General features: G+C 31.6%; 1 protein-coding gene across 3 annotated transcripts in view; it reads right to left on the bottom strand.

Moving 5' to 3' along the window:
- Positions 1–21142, bottom strand: part of LOC139817378 (uncharacterized) — a 198135-nt gene that overhangs the window by 114487 nt on the left and 62506 nt on the right. For all 3 annotated transcript variants that reach the window (XM_071785417.1, XM_071785419.1, XM_071785416.1), the window contains 2 exons: positions 12868–13128; positions 10161–10330 (listed from right to left, as the gene is read on the bottom strand). In XM_071785417.1, coding sequence (XP_071641518.1) covers positions 10161–10330; positions 12868–13128 — 431 coding nt within the window. The remainder of the gene's footprint in view (positions 1–10160; positions 10331–12867; positions 13129–21142) is intronic.

The following is a 21142-nucleotide window of genomic DNA, read 5'->3' as shown; positions in this document are numbered from 1 at the left end:
ATGTACTTATAAGTAATTTCTATCGTAAAGAATCGAATATTTTACAAGTAGTATTCAAACTTTAAGAAGTTGTTAGTGTAAAGATTGTATAAATATCTAAAAAAATTTTAAATAATTTTAATTTTATATTTTTAATTATATTTTTATTACATATAATTTCACCGATTAATAATCTAATATTTGTAATTATCAAAAAATAATATATTAAAATAATTGTCGCTTTATGTAAACGTTTTGATTTAAAGAAACGTGAAATTTCTAATGACGTACCTACTCGTAAAAGATTTGTTTCAGATTCGAGTCCGCTTAAAAGTAATACTTTTGTTATTCGAAGTATTCATAAAAAGTTTGAACTCGTTTCGTCCAGGGGCTCGATTTTTGAATTCATTCGCAAGAGAAACGTATGCAAAAATTTTGTTCTTACAGAAACCTTGTCAGTTGATTGGTTAAGTTAAAAGGTGTGCGATAGCTAATCGACTTGCAAATTTTCTGTAGGAATAACATTTGCGCATACGTTTCTTTTGCGAATGAATTCAAGATTCAAGAATCGAGCCCCAGGTTCGAGTTTATTTGAAAGTACTGTTTTTATTTTTCAAAATAATCATATAGAGCTCGAAACTATACCAATGGATTTGAAACTATACTTATAAGATATTTAATCCCGTTGCTTGAATTAAATATCTTCTTGCATAACGCTATCAAAATACATTATAAACTTATACGTGTTTAGCGAATGTATAAGCAAAATACATTCGCTAAACACGTATAAGTTTATAATATGTTGTGTGTGTGTGTATTCAGCTTTCTTATATTTTTTATTTTATTAGATTATTAATAATTTATTTGTCTTTTTTTTCTGTAATAATTAAATTTTTTTAATTATACAGACTTACAAAAAAATTGTTATGTTTGAACTGGAGATTAGACTATAGTATTATTATGTATTTTGACGTTCTGAAACTGAATCTGATGTCCAAATTGTTCCATCACGTCACAATTTTTTTTTTCGACGGAAAATAGATCGATATAGCAGCTGTATTTTTAAAGCCATTATGGCCTTGTTTTTAATATGTAAACTGGTAGTTAAAAACTGGTAGTTTAAAAATGACTGTATCACATACTTCAATTCACAGGATGGTATAAAAGATGTTAGGATTCATATTAACATGTACAACTATTTGTAGGCATGTAAATATACAGGGTGACTCATTTTAAATGCCCACCTCAAATATCTCTTGAACAATACATTTTAAAGAAAGATCTTTCGGACAAAAGTTAGAAGGTTCAAAGAGGGCCACATGATAAAAATATGGACTTAACCCTAAGTAATTTTTTTAAGGCCAGATCAATAAGATCGATGTTTTCTTAAACGGAACCTCCATATTGTAGTATATGATTTGAAAGGGCATAAAATAAGAAAAAATTTGGCGCATACTACAGGTCGGTACGTTGACCCGTTTGGGAATTTAGGGTCAAATATTAGTTTTTTCAGGGCGGCGGTGTGGTCTAGTGGTAGAGCGCCAGACTCGTAATCTGAGGAACCAGGTTCGAGTCCACTAGAGCCATGAATCATGGAAAAGTTTTTTCCGAAAAAACCGCGCCCCTCCGTGCAGATGCGGAGAAAACTGGGCTCCGTCTTTCGGAAGAGACGTTAAACCGTTGGTCCAAAGCAGGAAAGTAGGAAACAGTAAGGTAGTAGGATGAATTGAAGGTTAGGGTTGGGTACGTCCCTTCAAAACGCCCTTTAAGGCCCCTTGGGGTATATAAAGTAAAATTCTTTATCCTTTTTTTTTTTATTAGTTTTTTCGAACTTTGGCCCTAAAGAAAACCTACATATAGATCTCTGGTTTGCGCCAAAAATTTTCTTTTTTTTAAGCCCTTTTAAACGATATACTACATATATAGGGGGTTTTATTTAAAATTTCGTAGTTGAAGTACTCTGGGGCATTGAAAAATTTTAAACTGTGATGTAATGGAGCTATTTGGATATCAGATTCGGTTTCAGAGCATCAAATTACATAAGAATACTATGGTCTAATCTTCGATTCAAATATAACAATTTTTTTGTCTGCCTGTGTTATCAACCATCTCACCTGTCCAATGTTTTACTTTCTTTTATTTTAATAATTATTAAATTTTGCATATTTTTTGAAAGTTTTTATTTTTATTTTTATTTTACATATTTTCCAACCTTGACTGCGCGCCGACTAAATTTGTCAGACTTGAAACACAGCTCCGGTTGGAGTAGTAAAATTCTCCCCTCTTTCCCCTAATTAAATCAATTCAATTTAATTTTTAATGCTATATATATGCATTTAAATAACTGTAAAGAAATCATTGCGAAAAATATTACCTCACCCAGGGTTCGATCTGGAACCTCCTTCATTCCGTGAAGGTGTCGTACCAATTCGACCACTGAGGCATGTGGTATAATATTTATCGCAATAAGTATTGTAATATTTATCGCAATTAGTATTAGTTGTAATATTACGCGTACTTTCAGCCAGCGTGATTTAAAATTCGAAGTATAGGCTTCAATGGAAATCTACGAATATAAAAAACGGGCTAACTAAGAACCAAGCGCGGTAAATGATGCGCGAAAGTTTTTACTTTTATTTTTAATTTACATATTTTATACCATAGATGTATATGACATCAAAAATTAAATCGAATCGATTTAATTAGGGTAAGGGGGGGATTTTACTACTCCAACCGGATTTGTGTTTCAAGTCTAACAAATTTAATCGGCGCGCAGTCAAGGTTGGAAAATATATAAAATAAAAATAAAAACAAATATGTAATTAGACTCATAAAAGTGTCAATAAATAATCAACGGCATATGCGAGTCAGGCGCGGTACTTGGTGCGCAAATGTAGAAATTAATAAGTAACAATTTACCGTGTATATATGACACACACACACACACACACACACACACACACACACACACACACATATATATATATATATATATACCGGGTGTCTGAGACCACCCGCCCACCCCTTTTCTTTCAAAAACTAAGCATTTTAGAGAAAAACGTTCCAGACAAAAATTGTATGGTTTTGAGGGGAACATAAGATGGTGTCATTGATTTGACCTTGGGTGGCATCTTAAGGACAGGTCAAAGACACCTTCAATTTCTTAAATAGAACCTCCTATTTTTTATTGCATATTCTTATAGCTTATGTCGAGAGCTTTCCAAAACATTATAATTAAGTATTTTTTCATTAAGTACTTTTCGAGTTATAAGGCTTGAAAGTTACAGTATTGTGACATAATATTTTGTTAAGTATTTATAATTCAAATTCCTTATTTTTTATTTTTGTAAACAATACGAATCAATTAATGTAAAAAAAACAATTTTCTTAAAGAAAAACTTGTTGTGTAACTGTTTATTGCATATTCATTATTTTCTTAGCTTCTCACGATTCGGGGTGCTTGATTTGCGTGAGTCTCCTTGCCTCTCACGATTCGGCCCCTCACGAAATGCTTTTTCAATAACTATCAATCACGCAATAAAAAATCGGTACTCTTCTTTTATGGTATACTCTAAATTTAAGTCTTTGTCGAAAATAATTCAATATGTACTTGGTGAATAGATATTCTGTAAGAATGAAACTTAATGCATGAATATGAATGCCTACAGAAATTACACAGCGCGCAATAGTTTATTTCAGGTATTTTAGACATTGTTCTTAACAACGGTACAAGAATTACGGATAAACTTCCGAAAACGGCCCCCCTCCGATTTCGATGAAACTTTGTGAAAAGCTTCGTTTTGGGTCAAAATGAAAGCCCTTAAAAGGAATTTTGGCGACTCCTATGATAAAGCCATTTTTTTAGATAAAATGATAAAAAATATAGGAAAATCTTCGTAATTCTACAGGATGTTATAAATTGAATATATACTGTTTGTATTTAATGACTTTATGTTTTTATCCTCCCCCGAAAGCACGGGGGGGGGGGGTGTGCGTGAACCTCGGTTCGCGTGGAAAGTGTATGCGTGAACTATTTCGGGACTACCGCACCTCCCCCGAAAGCACGGGGGGGGGGGGGTGTGCGTGAACCTCGGTTCGCGTGGAAAGTGTATGCGTGAACTATTTCGGGACTACCGCACCTCCCCCGAAAGCACGGGGGAGGGTGTGCGTGAACCTCGGTTCGCGTGGAAAGTGTATGCGTGAACTATTTCGGGACTACCGCACCTCCCCCGAAAGCACGGGGGGGGGGGTGTGCGTGAACCTCGGTTCGCGTGGAAAGTGTATGCGTGAACTATTTCGGTACTACCGCACCTCCCCCGAAAGCACGGGGGAGGGTGTGCGTGAACCTCGGTTCGCGTGGAAAGTGTATGCGTGAACTATTTCGGGACTACCGCACCTCCCCCGAAAGCACGGGAGGGTGTGCGTGAACCTCGGTTCGCGTGAAAAGTGTAATATATTACAAAGCATATTATTTATGTATTCTGCTGTAAGTATATAATAAAAACATTAAATCATTAAATACAAACAGTATATATTCAATTTATAACATCCTGTAGAATTACGAAGATTTTCCTATATTTTTTATCATTTTATCTAAAAAAATGGCTTTATCATAGGAGTCGCCAAAATTCCTTTTAAGGGCTTTCATTTTAACCAAAAACGAAGCTTTTCACAAAGTTTCATCGAAATCGGAGGGGGGCCGTTTTCGGAAGTCTACCCAGAATTACACTCATTATAAATGCCATTAAAATTGTTCTTCAGCTTTGTAGATTAGTGCGCTATCTACTGTGCCACATTACGCTCTTACACAACAAGTTTTTCTGTAAGAAAATTTTGTTTTTTTTACCTTAATTGATTCATATTGTTTGCAAAAATAAAAAGTAAGGAATTTGAATTATAAATACTTAACAAAATATTATGTATAGTCGGGATGTAAGTCAGTAATTACTATTGAAAATATTATGTCACAATACTGTAACTTTCAAGCCTTATAACTCAAAAAGTATTTAATGAAAAAATACTTAATTATAGTGTTTTGGAAAGCTCTCGACATAAGCTATAAGAATATGCAATAAAAAATAGGGGGTTCCATTTAAGAAACTGAAGGTGTCCTTGACCTGTCCTTAACGATGCTACCCAAAGTCAAATCAATGACACCATTTTATGTTCTCGTCAAAACCATACAATTTTTGTCTGGAACGTTTTTCTCTAAAATGCTTAGTTTTTGAAAGAAAAGGGGTGGGCGGGTGGTCTCAGACACCCGTATATATATATATATATATATATATAGGTATATATATATATATATTAGAGCGTGTCATTTTGGGGCAATTTTTTTTTTCATTTCACGAATAGCATATATACTTCCAGGAAGGTAAAATAAGATACCTGTTAAATTTTTAGCCTTTAATATTAATATTAACAGGTCGCTCATCGCGATTTTTTATTTTTCATTTAGTAAGATAGAAAAAATTTTATAACTATCTAACAAACAGTAATACAGCATTGCGCCACATAGATTTTCTGTAGTAAATTTACCGTTCTACAAAAAAGATCTCTTATCATTTTTTCATAAATTCAACCGTTCAAAAGATATTCAAAGTTAAAGTTTGATAAATTTTATAAAACTTGTTTTTGCTTCTTATGAATGTTGTATCATATCGACTATCAAAAATTATGAAATAATTAATACATATTTTTGTAGAAAATTTAACGATTTACAAAAAAAGTCTCTTATATTTTTTTCATAAGTATAACCATTTAGACGATATTAAGGTTTAAAGTTCAAAGTATAAACCTTAAGATCGTCTAAATGGTTATAAAACTATTATTTACCTCAGTGGTCAAATTGGTACGACACCCTTCACGGAATGAGGGAAGTTCCAGGTTCGAATCCTGGCTGAGGTAATATTTTTCGCAATAATTTCTTTACAGTTGTTAGATAATTAAATCGCGTCGATTTAATTCCGGGGAGGGAAGGGTTTGTAATGTTCCAATGATAGCTGTGTTTCAAGTCCGATAAAAAATCGGCGCACAGTTTATTAAGTTGAAATATATATATATGTGTATTATATATACACGGTAAATTGTTACTTATTAATTTCTATATTTGCGCACCAAGTACCGCGCCTGACTCGCATTTGCCGTTGATTATTTATTGAAAAATAAAAACTTTCGCGCATCATTTACCGCGCTTGGTTCTTAGCCCGTTTTCTGTATTAGTGGATTTCCATTGGAGCCTATACTTCGAATTTTGCTATTGTTATTTTATCGTGAATCGTGAATTTCTGTTATTTCTGTTATTTTTTCTTTAAACTTCTGAACAATCTTCATCGACAACACTTTCCTCATGGATTTAGGAGTTTTTCGAACCGAAAAAGACAACTATTGATCACTCCATTATTTTCACTTCTATTTAGTATTAATATAAAAAATAGTTTAAACTAGACGATCTTACATCACCTTATTGGATTAGCCAATAAGGTGGTGTATTATTTGTTACTATCCAACCAGAATTATTAACTTATATATTGACTCGTAATAACAAAATAATTAAAATAGTAATCATAATGTACATTATATACAGAGCATAATTATCGCGCAATAACGTGTAATAAATTTTTATTTACACATATATATTTTATTGAAAAAGATTCATTGCTTCACAAATAATATAATATTCATGTAATGTAATATAGATTTTTATTTTGGTTCATAAGGGAATATCCGTTGATTCAGACAGAAATTGAAATAAAAAAAAGTAAAAAGTAAATATTGTAATTTGTATGTATCGTATACTCTATAAATATATAGGGGAAGGTGCTGACCTTGGGTACAGCTGTACTCCGTCATAATCGAATAGTATTCGCATCTGGCGATAGTTTATGGTACTAATTGTTGAGTTATTTGATAATCTCTTTAAATCTGTACTTTTGTGTCGTTGCGATTATTTATACACATAAGTTATATCTACTTTCGTATTTTATGACTCGTAAAGTAAAATTGAGATTTGTTTTGTGATTTTTGTAATTTTTTATAATAAAGATATAGATATCAGCCAAGGCTAATAAGAATGTGTCAAATATGTAGAATAATGTAGTAAATTATTTATAACCTCATTTATAACCTATATAAGCTGTTAACTAATTTTTTATTAGAAATTAATTTCTATGTACTTTGAAACATGACGGTTGATGTACCTTGGAACGCTATTTCAAAAGTATATTAGCTGATTGTTATCTTTATATAACTTTTAGTTATTTGTTTAACTAAAATTTTTTCAATTTTTACTGACAGCTAGAATAATTGGAAGCTATTTGTTTGTATATAGCTACCATGCCACGTAGTAAACGTGGAATAAAAAGACCAAAGCGGATGCTGATAAACTCTGATATCTGCTGTAAATGCAGTTTTAGAAACTGAAACGACGAAAGTATCTTACTGAAAGAATCAACAAAAATATATAATGTAAAATTTTATTGTTCGTTAAAATGCTTAAATAATTTATTAGAATTAAGCGTTGATATTATTTTATTATTTTATTTTAATTTATTTTTGTTTTTTTGTTTATTTTATTAGGTAATAAATATTTTATTAATAAGAATATTTTATTATTATCTTATAAGAATATAAGAGAGAAAAATAGAAGCAGTTAAGAAAAACACGCAAGATTACTTATAAAATTTATGAACGGTTGTTTTTATTTATGACGATAATGATTTATTTTGTTAGATTTGATTGTCATTTTTAGTTTAATAATTAACTTAAATGTAACTAAATTTAATAAAATATTATATTTTTTTGAAAAGATTTACTTTTTTAAAATTATTTTTCATACGTGTTTCAAGGTACAAAAGGAAGTGTTCCAAGGTACATCAAGCTGCTGTACCTTAAAAAAAAATTTCCAATTATAAAAAATTGCTGTATTCTCTTACCAGATGGTAATAAAAATTTAGGTTTTTTTAATATGTAGGGGAGACCACGCGCGAGGCAAAGTCGTCACCGGGGCGGAGTCGTCATTGCAATTATCTCGAAGTCTGTATGTTGTGTGAACTCGCTATTAATACTGTAAACGCGGCTTATGGTGCCCACGTAACCAACGGAGTTTAGTGAGATTATGTGCCATGTTGTAATTCTTAAGGGGATCCTAAACTGACCCAAATTACCGACAATTGCAGGGATAGCTCCAACTTTGAGTAGACTGCACAGAACTTAAAAAAATGTGTACACAATTGAAATATGCACGAAAACACATCGCGCGAGTGTTGATTTCAAGACAAAAATCGGAAAAAATTAAAAAAATACATTTTTGAGCTGTCACCTACCGTAAACGTTTGCTTAATACAGGAGTTGTACAGTTTGTATGTACAAAATAAGATACACGCGCCATTCGTATAATGTGAACAAAGAATACCGTACATGAAAAACTAAAAGTAAAAACGTAACAAAAAAGTTTCAGCCTTCGCTACTATTTTGTGCAAAAGGACATGCAGGTTGTTAGGATAAGCAGTATTGCGTGTAGCGAGAGATGGCGCAGCGATCGAACAAGAACAGATTACTATAGTTAAACAAGGACAGATATAGAGAAAACAGGATTAGAAATGTTGACATTATCGACATCGAGGAAGTTCGGCCTTCGCTTTAGGATCTCCTTAAGGACCATCTACAATAGCCGTAAGAGTATGCAGTAAGACGTAAGCAGTAAGCTACTGACTAATGGGATTTTTACAATTCAAGAATAATTAATCGACTGTGGTTGGTCAATAGCTTACTGCTTACGTCTTACTGCATTCTCTTACGGCTATTGTAGACGGTCCTTTATCGAGGCAAACGTGTTTTCGGAGGTCGAAAATAAAATTTTTTGCGCGTCAAAAATTTGTAATATCTTGAATATTATTGTGTCTCCAAATCTCAAAGTAAGTAATTTTAAAGAGTAATGCGTGCTGAACACGAATCCAGTGAAGTTTTTTTATTTTCATTGATTTCTAATATTTTATGAGCGACCAAACTTGAAACTTGTGTCCGGGGCGAAGTCGTTACCAAGCCATATCATGGAGACTTCCGGCGAAAATTAAAGTCAAAGAAGCAGCAGTGGTCGGGTTTCGGCGGGGACTTGGATAATATGTGCTGCGAGCACATGTGCTCAGAGATGACAGAATAGAGCTGACGAGAAACAATGCATTTCGTGCGAGCGTAGGGCACATAAGTGTGTGCGCTTTTCTTGTAATTATTTTCCGCCATTGTGTTTTTATTTAATGTTTCTATTTTTCTATTAAAAAATGTATCCTATTATTTTTCATGATCGGAATTATGAATTTTCATTTAAAATTCAGTCCGAGAATAGAGTAACGACTCCGTCTCGGCAATTTTGACATTTCAATTTTTGCACCTTTGTCGTTTTCACTGTATACCAGTTGAACAAAGCGACGTAGACCAAAAATGTCCGTATAAATTTTGTAGCCAAGGGTTTACTCTTTACAACGGTATACCACATTTTACTAAAATTATTTGTTTTGTTGTTAAAAACCGACGAATTTGTTGTTAAAAACTGACGACTTTGCCCCGGTCTCCCCTACTTTAATATTTTTTTTCAAAATTTTTTAATTAAAATTGTGGCTCAGAAAAATAAAAAATTCAAAAGTGTTTCGACGTACAGCACCTTTCCTTACATATATAAATCTGTACATAAGACTATCTTGTCGAAAGAATCAAAGTAATTAAGTTAAATATACTATGAACTTGATTTTTTATTGTAGATTTACCCACATTTTATACGTAAATGAATTAACTTAATCTTCAATTAATTAAGTCTTCGTGAAAATTAAGAAATTTCCTTTACGCTACTTTTTCATTACTTATATTTACTACTTTATCATAAAATGTGCGCATGATCAGAACAATATTTTTATTCTATAAACTATCAGAATAAAAGGGAGAACAATAATAACATTTTAGGAGGACATTGTTTGGTTCCAATGAATAAAGACATTGATTGTAAACAAGTGTTTGATGTAAAAAAAATATATGTAATGATAATGAGTGTAGATGCGTTCCACTAAACGCCCGCAACGCTCGTAAGCATTATTTATTCTTATTTAACAGTTGACAAACAACAAGGATGAAATGATTCTAAAAACGTTGCGGGCGTTAAGTGGAACGCACCTTATGTGTCGAGCGCTCACCTTGATATGAGTCATCCGATGGTAGTAAAGATTTGACGAGGCGGTGAACTTCTTTCCGCAGACGAGACACTGATGAGGTTTTTCGCCACTGTGGATACGCTTGTGCGTGTTTAACGAGCTCGAGGTTGAGAAACCCTTGTTGCACACCATGCAGACATGCGGTTTTTCCCCTTCAATTTAATGTCTTTTCTAAATTACCGCCGCTAATTGTTCACATTTTATGATTTCTGACTCGATTTATACGCGGATAACATGGCGTAACAGTTTCTTTTTTTTTAATGCATATTTATTTCGATCATCGAGCAAAAGCGATCGCAATTTCACAAACTGCACAGTTTACCGCAAATTGTGCCACAACTTATGTGAGCACAGTATAAAATTTACCTAATTTATGAAGATAAAAATATCATATCCAGTTGTATGTACATTAACGCTTTGCGTTTTTTTTGTTTTAAAATTATTTAAATGCATGAATCTAGATGTAGAGTAAATGATTAAAATGGAATAGAATTAAATTGAATTCCAGACAAAAAGATAATATATTTGGTTGGGAATTCCGAAAATGGTCCACCTCCATTTCGATGAAACGTTGTAAAAAGTTTTATTTTGGGTTAAGATGAAATCTTTTAAAGGGAATTTTGGCAATTCCTATGACAAAGCCATTTTTTAAGATAAAATGATAAAAAGTATAGGAAGGATTTTAACAATTTTACAAGATGTTATAAATTATACCATTATATATTATAAATACTTCTTCTCACTTTACTTTAAACACGTGATCTTTCTATTTAAATCAACAATCATATTTTAGGAGTTTTTATATTGATTTAAAAAGCATTAAAAAACATGTTTTACATGGATTTTCAACTTTTCACGCGAATCGAGGTCCACCCCCACCCACTTCTGCCAGCATGCATACTGTATATACCGATGTGAAGTTAGCGCCTAACTTAAAAAAAAACTGTACACAAATATCAGCAAATTACTTCCCTTAGCACTGACACAAACTGTTATATTTCTTAAACTATTTTTTAAATAACTTTTAAATAAATTATAAACGGCTAAAATTTTGGAAAGTTACTCAAGAGAGTGCTCTCTATATATAGTCAAAGTCAAGGTCGCAAGAGATAGCTCCCCTAAACTAGATAATTATCACACTTACCATTTTTTTACTATTTTATTTTAAAAATCTTAAAATATAGCTGTAGAAATTGCCAAAATTCGCTTTATTTTAACCTAAAATAAAGTTTTTTACAGTTTTACAAAGTTTCCTCAAAATCGGAAATGAACCGTTTTCAGAACTTTATCCATATATATTTAATAACAATTAAGTAATTTAAGGGGACTAGGAAGGGTTTAAAAATGCAGAAATTGGCTCGTGTTTAATTGTTTATAACAAGGCCGCGAATGAACATAAAACTTTTTTATTGTTAAGGGTATTAATTATAACATTATAAAATGAGAAAATTTATTAAAAGCCATTCCCAGATTAATAATAACGGCGTCCTAATATAATAAAGAAAACTGTTGAATCCACGGTTTTACCACGATTCCGGTCGAACGGATAAAGGTTTTGGCAAATTTCAGAAATATTTCTTTTTCTTAGGCTTCCCTCTATTGATTATACCTAAAAAATTAAAAATAGAAATAAAATTAACAAAATGGCGTCCAAAAAACAAAAAATTTGAGAAAAAATTTTGTTTTCTGGACGCCATTTTGTTAATTTTATTTCGATTTTTAATTTTTTAGGTATAATCAATAGAGGAAAGCCTAAGGAGAAGAAATATTCCTGAAATTTGCCAAAACCTTTATCCGTTCGACCGGAATCGTGGTAAAACCGTGGATTCGACAGTTTTTTTTATTATATTGGGACGCCGTTATTATTAATCTGAGAATGGCTTTTAATGAATTTTCTCATTTTATAATGTTATAATTAATACCCTTAACAATAAAAAAGTTTTATGTTCATTCGCGGCCTTGTTATAAACAATTAAACACGAGCCAATTTCTGCATTTTTAAACCCTTCCTAGTCCCCTTAAATCGACTGACTGGCAATATATAACATCTTTTCGATGTGAACATTGAAAAAACTGTGAGCCAACTCGCTTTGTCGGATTCACGCAGCACTTTTTCTCATCGATCATCGAGACATTATTAATTACGACCAACGCGTTTGGTCAGATGATGTAATTTCTAAATTAAATAGTTTTAAATTTTATTGCGAAAAATATTACTCCAGGCAGGGTTCGAACCTGGAACCTCCCGTATACCGCGCGGGTGTCGTGTCAATTCGACCACTGGGGCTGTGGTAATATTTATCGCAATAACAACAATAAAAACATATATATTTACATGAAAAATTCTTTGAATGGAAAATCAAATTACTTTTTAGAACATAAGAAAAGAAATATATAATTTTGCTATTTTTTGAATTAATAATGAAATTTGACATTAATTAAAATCTATTGCGTTTGTAAATTTTAATGGGAATAGTATCTTTAATAAAAATTATGCCCAAAACTCTATACTGAATCTGATGGTAATAACAATTTCACGATATTTAGAAATTGCGATGTTCGATTAGTTCAATAGTTCCATATGTACGTTTTGTATGCATAAAGTATCAATGAGTTAATATTTTACAAATATAAATAAATCTCATTGCTTGAATAAATTAATTACGAGTTTTAGGATACCGTTTCATACCTGTATGTGTCCTCATATGTCGTTTTAGAAGAGATGGCCGGTCGAAGGATTTGCCGCAGACCTCGCAGGGTAATAAAACTCTCTCCCCTCTCTTAATCGTCGTCAAGATACTGCAATCAAGGTGATCACCGGCCAACGATAATGTCGATGATGAGGATTCCTCGGACGTCGATTCGTACTCATCCAACTCGTAATAAGAGTGTGATATCGGTGGCAGAGAATGATGAGCGAGTAGTGTCATCGACAAGTCCAGCGGAGATTCTGCATGATAAGTAATTCAAGTGAAAATTTCCTATTGATTTTATTTTTAAGCGGTTTAAAAGAAAAGAGAGAGAGAGAGAGAGAGAGACTTAGAAATTGAACAAATCAATTAAAAAAATAATATATTAAAGAAATAGTTATGGAAAGATCTTCCAGAATTACTATTGATCTAAAAATTATTATTTATTTTCTCCCAATTTTTAATCTTTATTTTATACATTTTTATTATCTTTTATTTTTCAACATCTTTGAATTTCATAAATAATTATTAACTAAAAAAGCACAGGAGGACTAATTAGATAACTATTTAAATCATTTACATAAATACAGTTTTGACTAATTGTAAAACGTTTTGGTTCAAGTTTTACATTGATAATTTTTAGCTTATATGGTATAAGCAAGAGCTAAAAAATTAGTTTTTATTTTCAAAAATGGCTACAAATAGTTTGAAGGTGCATTTATAATATTATAGTTATTCTTATTTACTAGGCACATCATAAACATATGATCCTCTGCTTTTGATAGAAGATTAAGGAAGTTATCCAACATCGTCGCGTTTACTTTATCTAAAATTTTCTGCCATAATCGATTACTCATTATGATTGCGGTGAAATAGTAGAAATTGTGAACATTCTATTTTTAATTTTGTGCATCATAATTTTAAACTCTATTTAACTTTTTTTTTGTAGTATAAATTAAAAATTCTTTATAGAAATGGTGTCACGTTCTGTCTGTTGTTCGTCCGTTTTTTGGTCAATGCTTTTAAACAATTTACCAGGGATTTGAACAAGTCGTGTGAAAGTTATTATTATTATTATTATTATTATTATTATTATTATTATTATTATTATTATTATTATTATTTGAGACCAAAAAGATATCTGATGAGTATCTTATAAGTTTCGTAACAAGGATCACTTTTATTTATCTGATTGTAATTAGGATAATCAATGTCGAAGTCGACAGGAATAGGTTTAAATGGAGATGCGTTTTTTCTAATTGTTGCAATTCCTGGAGGAGAGAGAGAGAGAGGATCTCTATGGCACGCCGTTTTGCTATTTATTAATAGGATTTTTTAATCTAAAATAAAAATTCAGTATTTAAACTGAAGTAGATAGTTCTTCGGAACCATTTTTATTATGTCATAACATAATAAAAATGACTTAAAATTATGTATTCACGTAAAATTAATTTAAAATAAAAATTTTATGAATAAATAGCAAAACGGCGTTCCATAATTATGTGCATAATTTTAATTCCCGAAAAAATTGTATGTCATAACATAAAATAAATTCAGAATTAATATTTTGTCTAGACATAATTTTAATTCTGCATTTTCAATTATGTAATAGCTTAATAATAATTTGATGAATTGTCTAGACATAATAATAATTTCTTTTATTTTTAGTATCAATTTAATTTGGTATAATTTTTATGATGGTATTAAATAGCAAAACGGCGTGCCATAATTTCAATTATGTAATAGCTTAATAATAATTCAATGAATTATAAATATGTCTAGACATAAAATAATTTCTTTTCTTTGAGTATTAATTTAATTTGATAGAATTTTTATGATAGTATTAAATAGCAAAACGGCGTGCCATATACTTACACGATATTATTCCTATATGTTTTCCCAAGGTAAGATGATAAACGTTATGTATGTATAAACTGCAGAATTTTTGTTTTAAGCAAATATTGTCGTCAGGTGACAGCTGTATGTGCCCAAATAAGTAATATTTTTAATTTTTTTGTGTTTTTGATATAAAATCGCGTTTGTGTACCTAGATTTTTGTGCGTACTTTAATTATGTAAACAATTTTTGCAATTCTATAAAGCCAATTAAAAGATCCATCTAAAAACGATAATGTCGGTAAATCATACGGCTGCAGGATCCCCGTCCCAGAAACGAGCGCAAATGCTCGGACTTGTACATACGTATAGTCGAATGTCGAAAGTGACTGTCTGGAATTGAATAAGAGTTAGAAAAATGATTTAAGTTGAGAATGAAGTAACAGAGTCGAAGTCTAAAACTAAGGAACTAACTATAAGCCGAAGCCAAAATCGCTCCGCGGTGTTTTCCGCCCTTTTTATACCAGAAATGGCCAGAACGCGCGAGATTCTCACCACTTCCTACGCGTCTTAAGGGGAGGTTTTCTAGAAGTTTCTAGAAACGTAGTTTTGGGCCTATCTGGCAACCAGCCTACCAACGCCCGTCCGATAACCGTATAGGATAAAACAAACATTTGTATTGACCTGAGCGTTCGCTCGGAATTCCGAGCTGCTAGCGTGCGTCTTCTAAAGCGTTAAAAAATGTCAACGTGTTGTCCGAAATTTTAAGATAAAATTTCCGTACATAACAATGGATATCTATTAAAAATTTAATCACAAAGATTGAAATTTTTTGCCTTTTATTTATTAACAAAAAATATTTATAAAATATCTTTTTTCCAATATTGAGGATGAAATTTATAGTTAAAACATTCAAAACACATACATCTATATATATAAGTCACGTCTGTCTGTCTGTCTGTACGCGAACTACTCATTCGTTAGTGGACCGAATTTTTACCAAAAGTATATGAAACAGGGGTAGAATTTCCCGGGGATGAAAATGTCGCGGCCAATTTTTTGCTACCGATTTTCTGGAAACCGATTTTTTTAATTTTTTGGGAAATAATTGACCGAATTTAAAAGAATTATATATGAAGCAGGGGTAGAATTTTCCGGGGAATGCTATAAAGTGTATAATTTTTTGTTACCGATTTTTTTGGAAGCCGGTTACAAAATTTTTCCAATTTTTTGGAAATTAATTGACCGAATCTTAAAGAATTATATGAAGTGGGGGTAAAATTTCCCGGGAATTGCCATAAAGTGTATAATTTTTCGTTACCGATCTTTGGGGAAATCGGTATCAGAAAATTTTTCGGAAATTAATTGACAGAATCTCAAACAATTGTATATGAAGTAGAGGTAGAATTTTCTGGGGAGTGCTATAAAGTGTATTATTTTTTGTTACCGATCTTTTTGGAAACCGGTTACAAAATTTTTCCAATTTCTCCGAAAATAATTAAATCTTAAAGAATTACATATGAAACAAAGGTAGAATTTCTCCGGGATTGCTATAAAGTGTATAATTTTTTGTTACCGATTTTTTTGGGAACCGGTTACAAATTTTTTGCAATTTTTCGAGAATTAATTGACCAAATCTTAAAGAATTATATATGAAATAGGAGTCGTGTCAAAATTTTTTTAATATTGTTGGAGGATAAGTTTAATTTTTTATTAATGGATAATTTTTCATTAATGAATTGATTTTCTTGAAACCGGTTTTTGAAATATTTGACAATATGCTAATCTGCATCTGTAATATTATCTATTATTTTTTATTTTTTAAAAAAGAATTCGAAGATGTAGGTTAGAGTTTGAGGAGAAAGAATATCAAAGGTGCTCCTAATTAATGAGTGAGTTTGAGGAGAGGGGAATAGATTTTGAGCCCGCGCGAAACGCGGGCGAAAAATCTAGTTATAGCATAATAAAGAATATCAAATAAACCAATCTTTTTCTAATTTTTATTTAAGTTTTAAAAAGATATTAACTTTATAATATTTCTAAAAATTTTACACTTGTCTGACAATTTTGCGATAAACCACTCATTTTTTAGTATCAAATAAAAATAAATAATAATGTAGGGTAGGTAGTCCAAAACAATGAACCATGTAAATTTCAGAGGCTTATATATCTCTCTCAATTATTGAGTTGGAGATCTGTGTTTTGCATACAGTTCATGAATTTAGTTGGCTACATACTGTATAAGATGACCTATAAGTCATTTTTAAAGTTTAGCCACAATTTCGATTTTTTTAAAATAATGTCAAATGATTTATTGTGTACAGAGGTGTGTACACAAGGAACCTAGCCATTTTTAACAATAAACCCCATGTTTTATACAGTGAATTGTTAGTAGTTATTTTAGTTTTACTATGTTTTAAAATGTTTATTTAGGAAAGAGATAATTATAAGACATGATAAGTAAGATTAAGATAGTATGACTTTAAATTAAAGCTAACTTAATTATATATGTTATTTTCATTATTTGAAGCTTACAATCAAAATTATTATTTTTAAGCAAACTTTTTCTTACTTAAATTATTATTTATTGTAGCAACTAGTCAGTTTAATAAGACTTATAACACAGATAACTGTAGTAAAAAACAAAATGGCTCATTGTAGACCATATAACATTTTTTATGATAATCTTCAAAAAATATGGTAAAATAATACAATAGAAGAAAGTTGCTTACAGAATTATAAAGCCAAATATACACACAAAATTATAGAATAATAAAAAAATAATAGATATAACAACAAAAACATGAAAAATACGTAAAACTTACGAAAAAAACTTAGTTTGTCACCCAAAAATCACAAAATGTGGTCTCAAACGGCCGTCATTCGCGCGATTTGCCGGCCGATTGGGAAGCCGAAGAGAGGTTCAAATGCGAGTCGTTGCATGACAACAAGCACAATCTAGCAACACTACAGTTATGAAATATTGCAATGGTTTATAGTGTACAACTGGTTTATTGATGGACTACCTACCCTACCTATTTTCAATAATTCGCAAAACAGTTTTTGATAAAATATGTAATTAAATTTTAAATAATTTTGTTAATTGTTTATTAAAAAACAAAAGACTACTTATAAAGTTCTTTAGTCAATGAAATATACAAAAAAAGTTAAAAAACGCCAAGTATATGTGCTCTGTACAAAATCTTTATTAAAAATTTTTTTTCTAATTTGGTCTTTATTTGTATTCTTTGTTACAAAATCAGTGATATCAATAGAAGGTTTGCGCCAAGTGAATATGATATTAACCCTTCGTAGTCACACTTGGTCAATTTGACCCGCGCTCATTAGGTAGAGACCGTAAATCATGTTATTCATTAACGATTTTTTTTCAACATGTTGCCATTTTATTTCTCACAAAACCGCAGTTGTTTTATATTCTAGAATGTTCATGGTATGTTCCAGAATTATTTGAACCCGATCGGACCGATACCATTAAAATGGCAACCATTCAAAATCAAGACTGGGTCAATATGACCCAGTATGACTAGAATGGGATTCTAGAGAAGTGTGACTACGAACGCCCCGGATGTATTGATAGCCAGTTCCCGGGGCGCCTCCACAAGCGCAGTGAAGGACACCCGTGAGGTTTTAGTGGGTAGGCTGCGCGTGCCGCTTGCGACACGCGTAGAGTCCCACACTCCCCTCGTTCCTCTTCCCAGAGAGCGAGGGGGTCTTCCCCCCCCTGACATCGGGAGGCTACTGGGCGTAACCCGGTAGTTGAAGATTTCCTCACGTTAAAAAAAAAAGTGTAACTACGCATATAGTATAATTTTGCTTTCTTAATTAAAAAGCAAATTTTTATAAAATAATATTAATTGGTATTAATATAAATTTTAATTTATATTGTTTAAATAGTTATAATATTTATTAATTAAATTATTATATATGTTACGGGCAAAGTCCGCATGGTGTGCAGTGTCGGCATTGCCCGGGCAATGTCAACATTGCACAATGCGACTGGGTAAAGTAGTTTATTTGCGGACATTGCCCGGTTAATTGATGTGGGCAAAATTAACACTGCCCATCCAACGATGACAATGTCAACAACTATTATATCACATTACGGACTTTGCTCGGTTCCAAGTGGGCAATGTCGAAAATTAACAGTTAGCCTTATGTAGATAGGGGAGGGGTTTTGTTTCCACGCGAGACGAGTTGCCACATAGGTTTACAACTTTCCACGCATGGCATTTTTACATTGCCAAAACGCGTTGTGAGCGTTTTTCAAAGTGCCACAATACGAATTTCGCGTAGTGGCCTTTTTGAATATGCCACAACGCATTGTGGTTGGTTTTTTCGCTCAGTGAGCGCTTTCGGTCTTTGAGCTTGACATGTCCATTTAGCGCAGCTTACTCCACGGAGATTTAGGATTATCGACATTGCCCACTTGGAACCGAGCAAAGTCCGCAATGTGATAATAGTTGCTGACATTGCCGTCGCTGGATGGGCAGTGTTAACTTTGCCTACATCAAACCGAGCAATGTCCGCTAATAAACTACTTTGCCCGCGTTGTGCAATGCTGACATTGCACACCATGCGGACTTTGCCCGTAACATATATAATTATAAAAATGTAATTTATAAATTATTTATAAATTAATTTTAGAATTATTATTTGATATTTTTATATAAAAAGTATAAATAAACACTACATAAATTTAAATAATAAAATAGTTTTATTAACATTTAAATTTATGTCTATAGGTTATTATTAGTTATGCTCGTACAAGTAAAAAATAAAAAGAAATAAAATTATTTAGATTTACACAAAAACACTTAGCGCGCCCTTTTTATGCTACTCGACATATGCTACAAACATATTTGCAGCAAAAAAATTAGAAACTTGCACATTGCTTCCTCATCATTACAGATCGCTACCATTGCTCCTATTTTATTTCGCTCACAAAGCTCCTCTTATGAGAAAACGTGTATATTATTCGATGCATAATTATTAGTATTTATTAGTTTGGCTTCCTCATAGAAGAAGCTTTATGAGTAAAATAAAATAGGAGCAATCGTAGCGATCTGTAATGATCAGGAATCAATGTGCAAGTTTCTAATTTGCACACTTTTTTAAATTTTAAATTTAATCTTTTCATGAATTGATAGTCAGCTTATTGTCAGTAGTGGGGTTTTACAATTGACGCAATGTCAAACCAATGTTGACTTTGCGAGTTTCAGGCTACATGGTTCATGTATGGGACTTTGCATGTAGACTTTTGATTGCGTATAAAGCTAGATCTAATCAACCAAATCTTAAAGAATTATATATGAAATAGAAGATATATATGAAGATAGAAGACTGAAGAATATAATAGAATTATAAATAGCCCGATATCTCAAAATTGGCGGAAGTTAGAGCAACCACGAACATTTCTCAAAAAATTTAAAATTTTATAAAGAAAGAACCCTTATACCGATTATCGCCGAATTCAATACCAACCTTCTTTTAATGATACCCTATATAAAATTACATGTATAACTTATGTAACTTTTTAACCAAAAATCGGTTACTTTTTTACCGATCCTCACCAAATTCAATACCTTCCTTAAATGATATTCTATCCATCAAATAACTTACACATTTTTTAAGCAGAAATTGGTAACCTTTTCACCGATCTTCATCAAATTCAATAATTTGCACACTTTTTTAAATTTTAATTTAACCTTTTTATGAATTGATATAGGGTCAGCTTACAATTAGTAGCACAAGTGCGGTTTTACAATCGACGCAATGTCAAATCGATGTTGACTTTGGGAGTTCAGGCTACATAGGCAAAAAATCGGTAATCCCTTCACCGATCCTCGCCAAATTCAATAACAACCTACTTTTGATGATACTCTACCCATAAAAAAATCGATATCTCCAAATTTGCGGAAATTAAAGTAATCACGTAGAATTTTTTTAGACAGAAATCGGTATAACTTCTACAACGATTCTCCTCAAATTTAATACCAACCTTCCTTTAATGATACTCTATATAATAGTACATGTATAACTTATATACTTTTTAAACAGAAATCGGTGACTTATCGCCATCAATCCTCGCCAAATTCAATACCAACCTTCCTTAAATGACTTTCTTTAACAATAGTTTATATAAAATTGTATATATAACGTATACACTTTTTAGGCAAAAATCGGTAACTTCTTTAGCGATCTTTGCCAAAACTCTATCCATAAAAAAAAATTTAGCTTGATATTTCAAAATTTGCGGAAATTAGAGCAATCATGTAATTTTTTTAAACAGAAATCGGTAACTTTTTTATTATTAGCAATTTTTCTAATTTTATTATATTTTTTAGTTTTTTCATATATAATTTTTTAAGATTCGGTCAATTAATTCCCGAAAAATTAGAAAAATTACGCAACCAGTTTA

The sequence above is a fragment of the Temnothorax longispinosus genome, chromosome 8 (genome assembly GCF_030848805.1).
Source record: "Temnothorax longispinosus isolate EJ_2023e chromosome 8, Tlon_JGU_v1, whole genome shotgun sequence".
In the NCBI taxonomy this organism is placed as follows: domain Eukaryota; kingdom Metazoa; phylum Arthropoda; class Insecta; order Hymenoptera; family Formicidae; genus Temnothorax; species Temnothorax longispinosus.
Note: the sequence above shows the minus strand (reverse complement) of the source record. Positions and strands in the feature narration are given on the sequence as shown.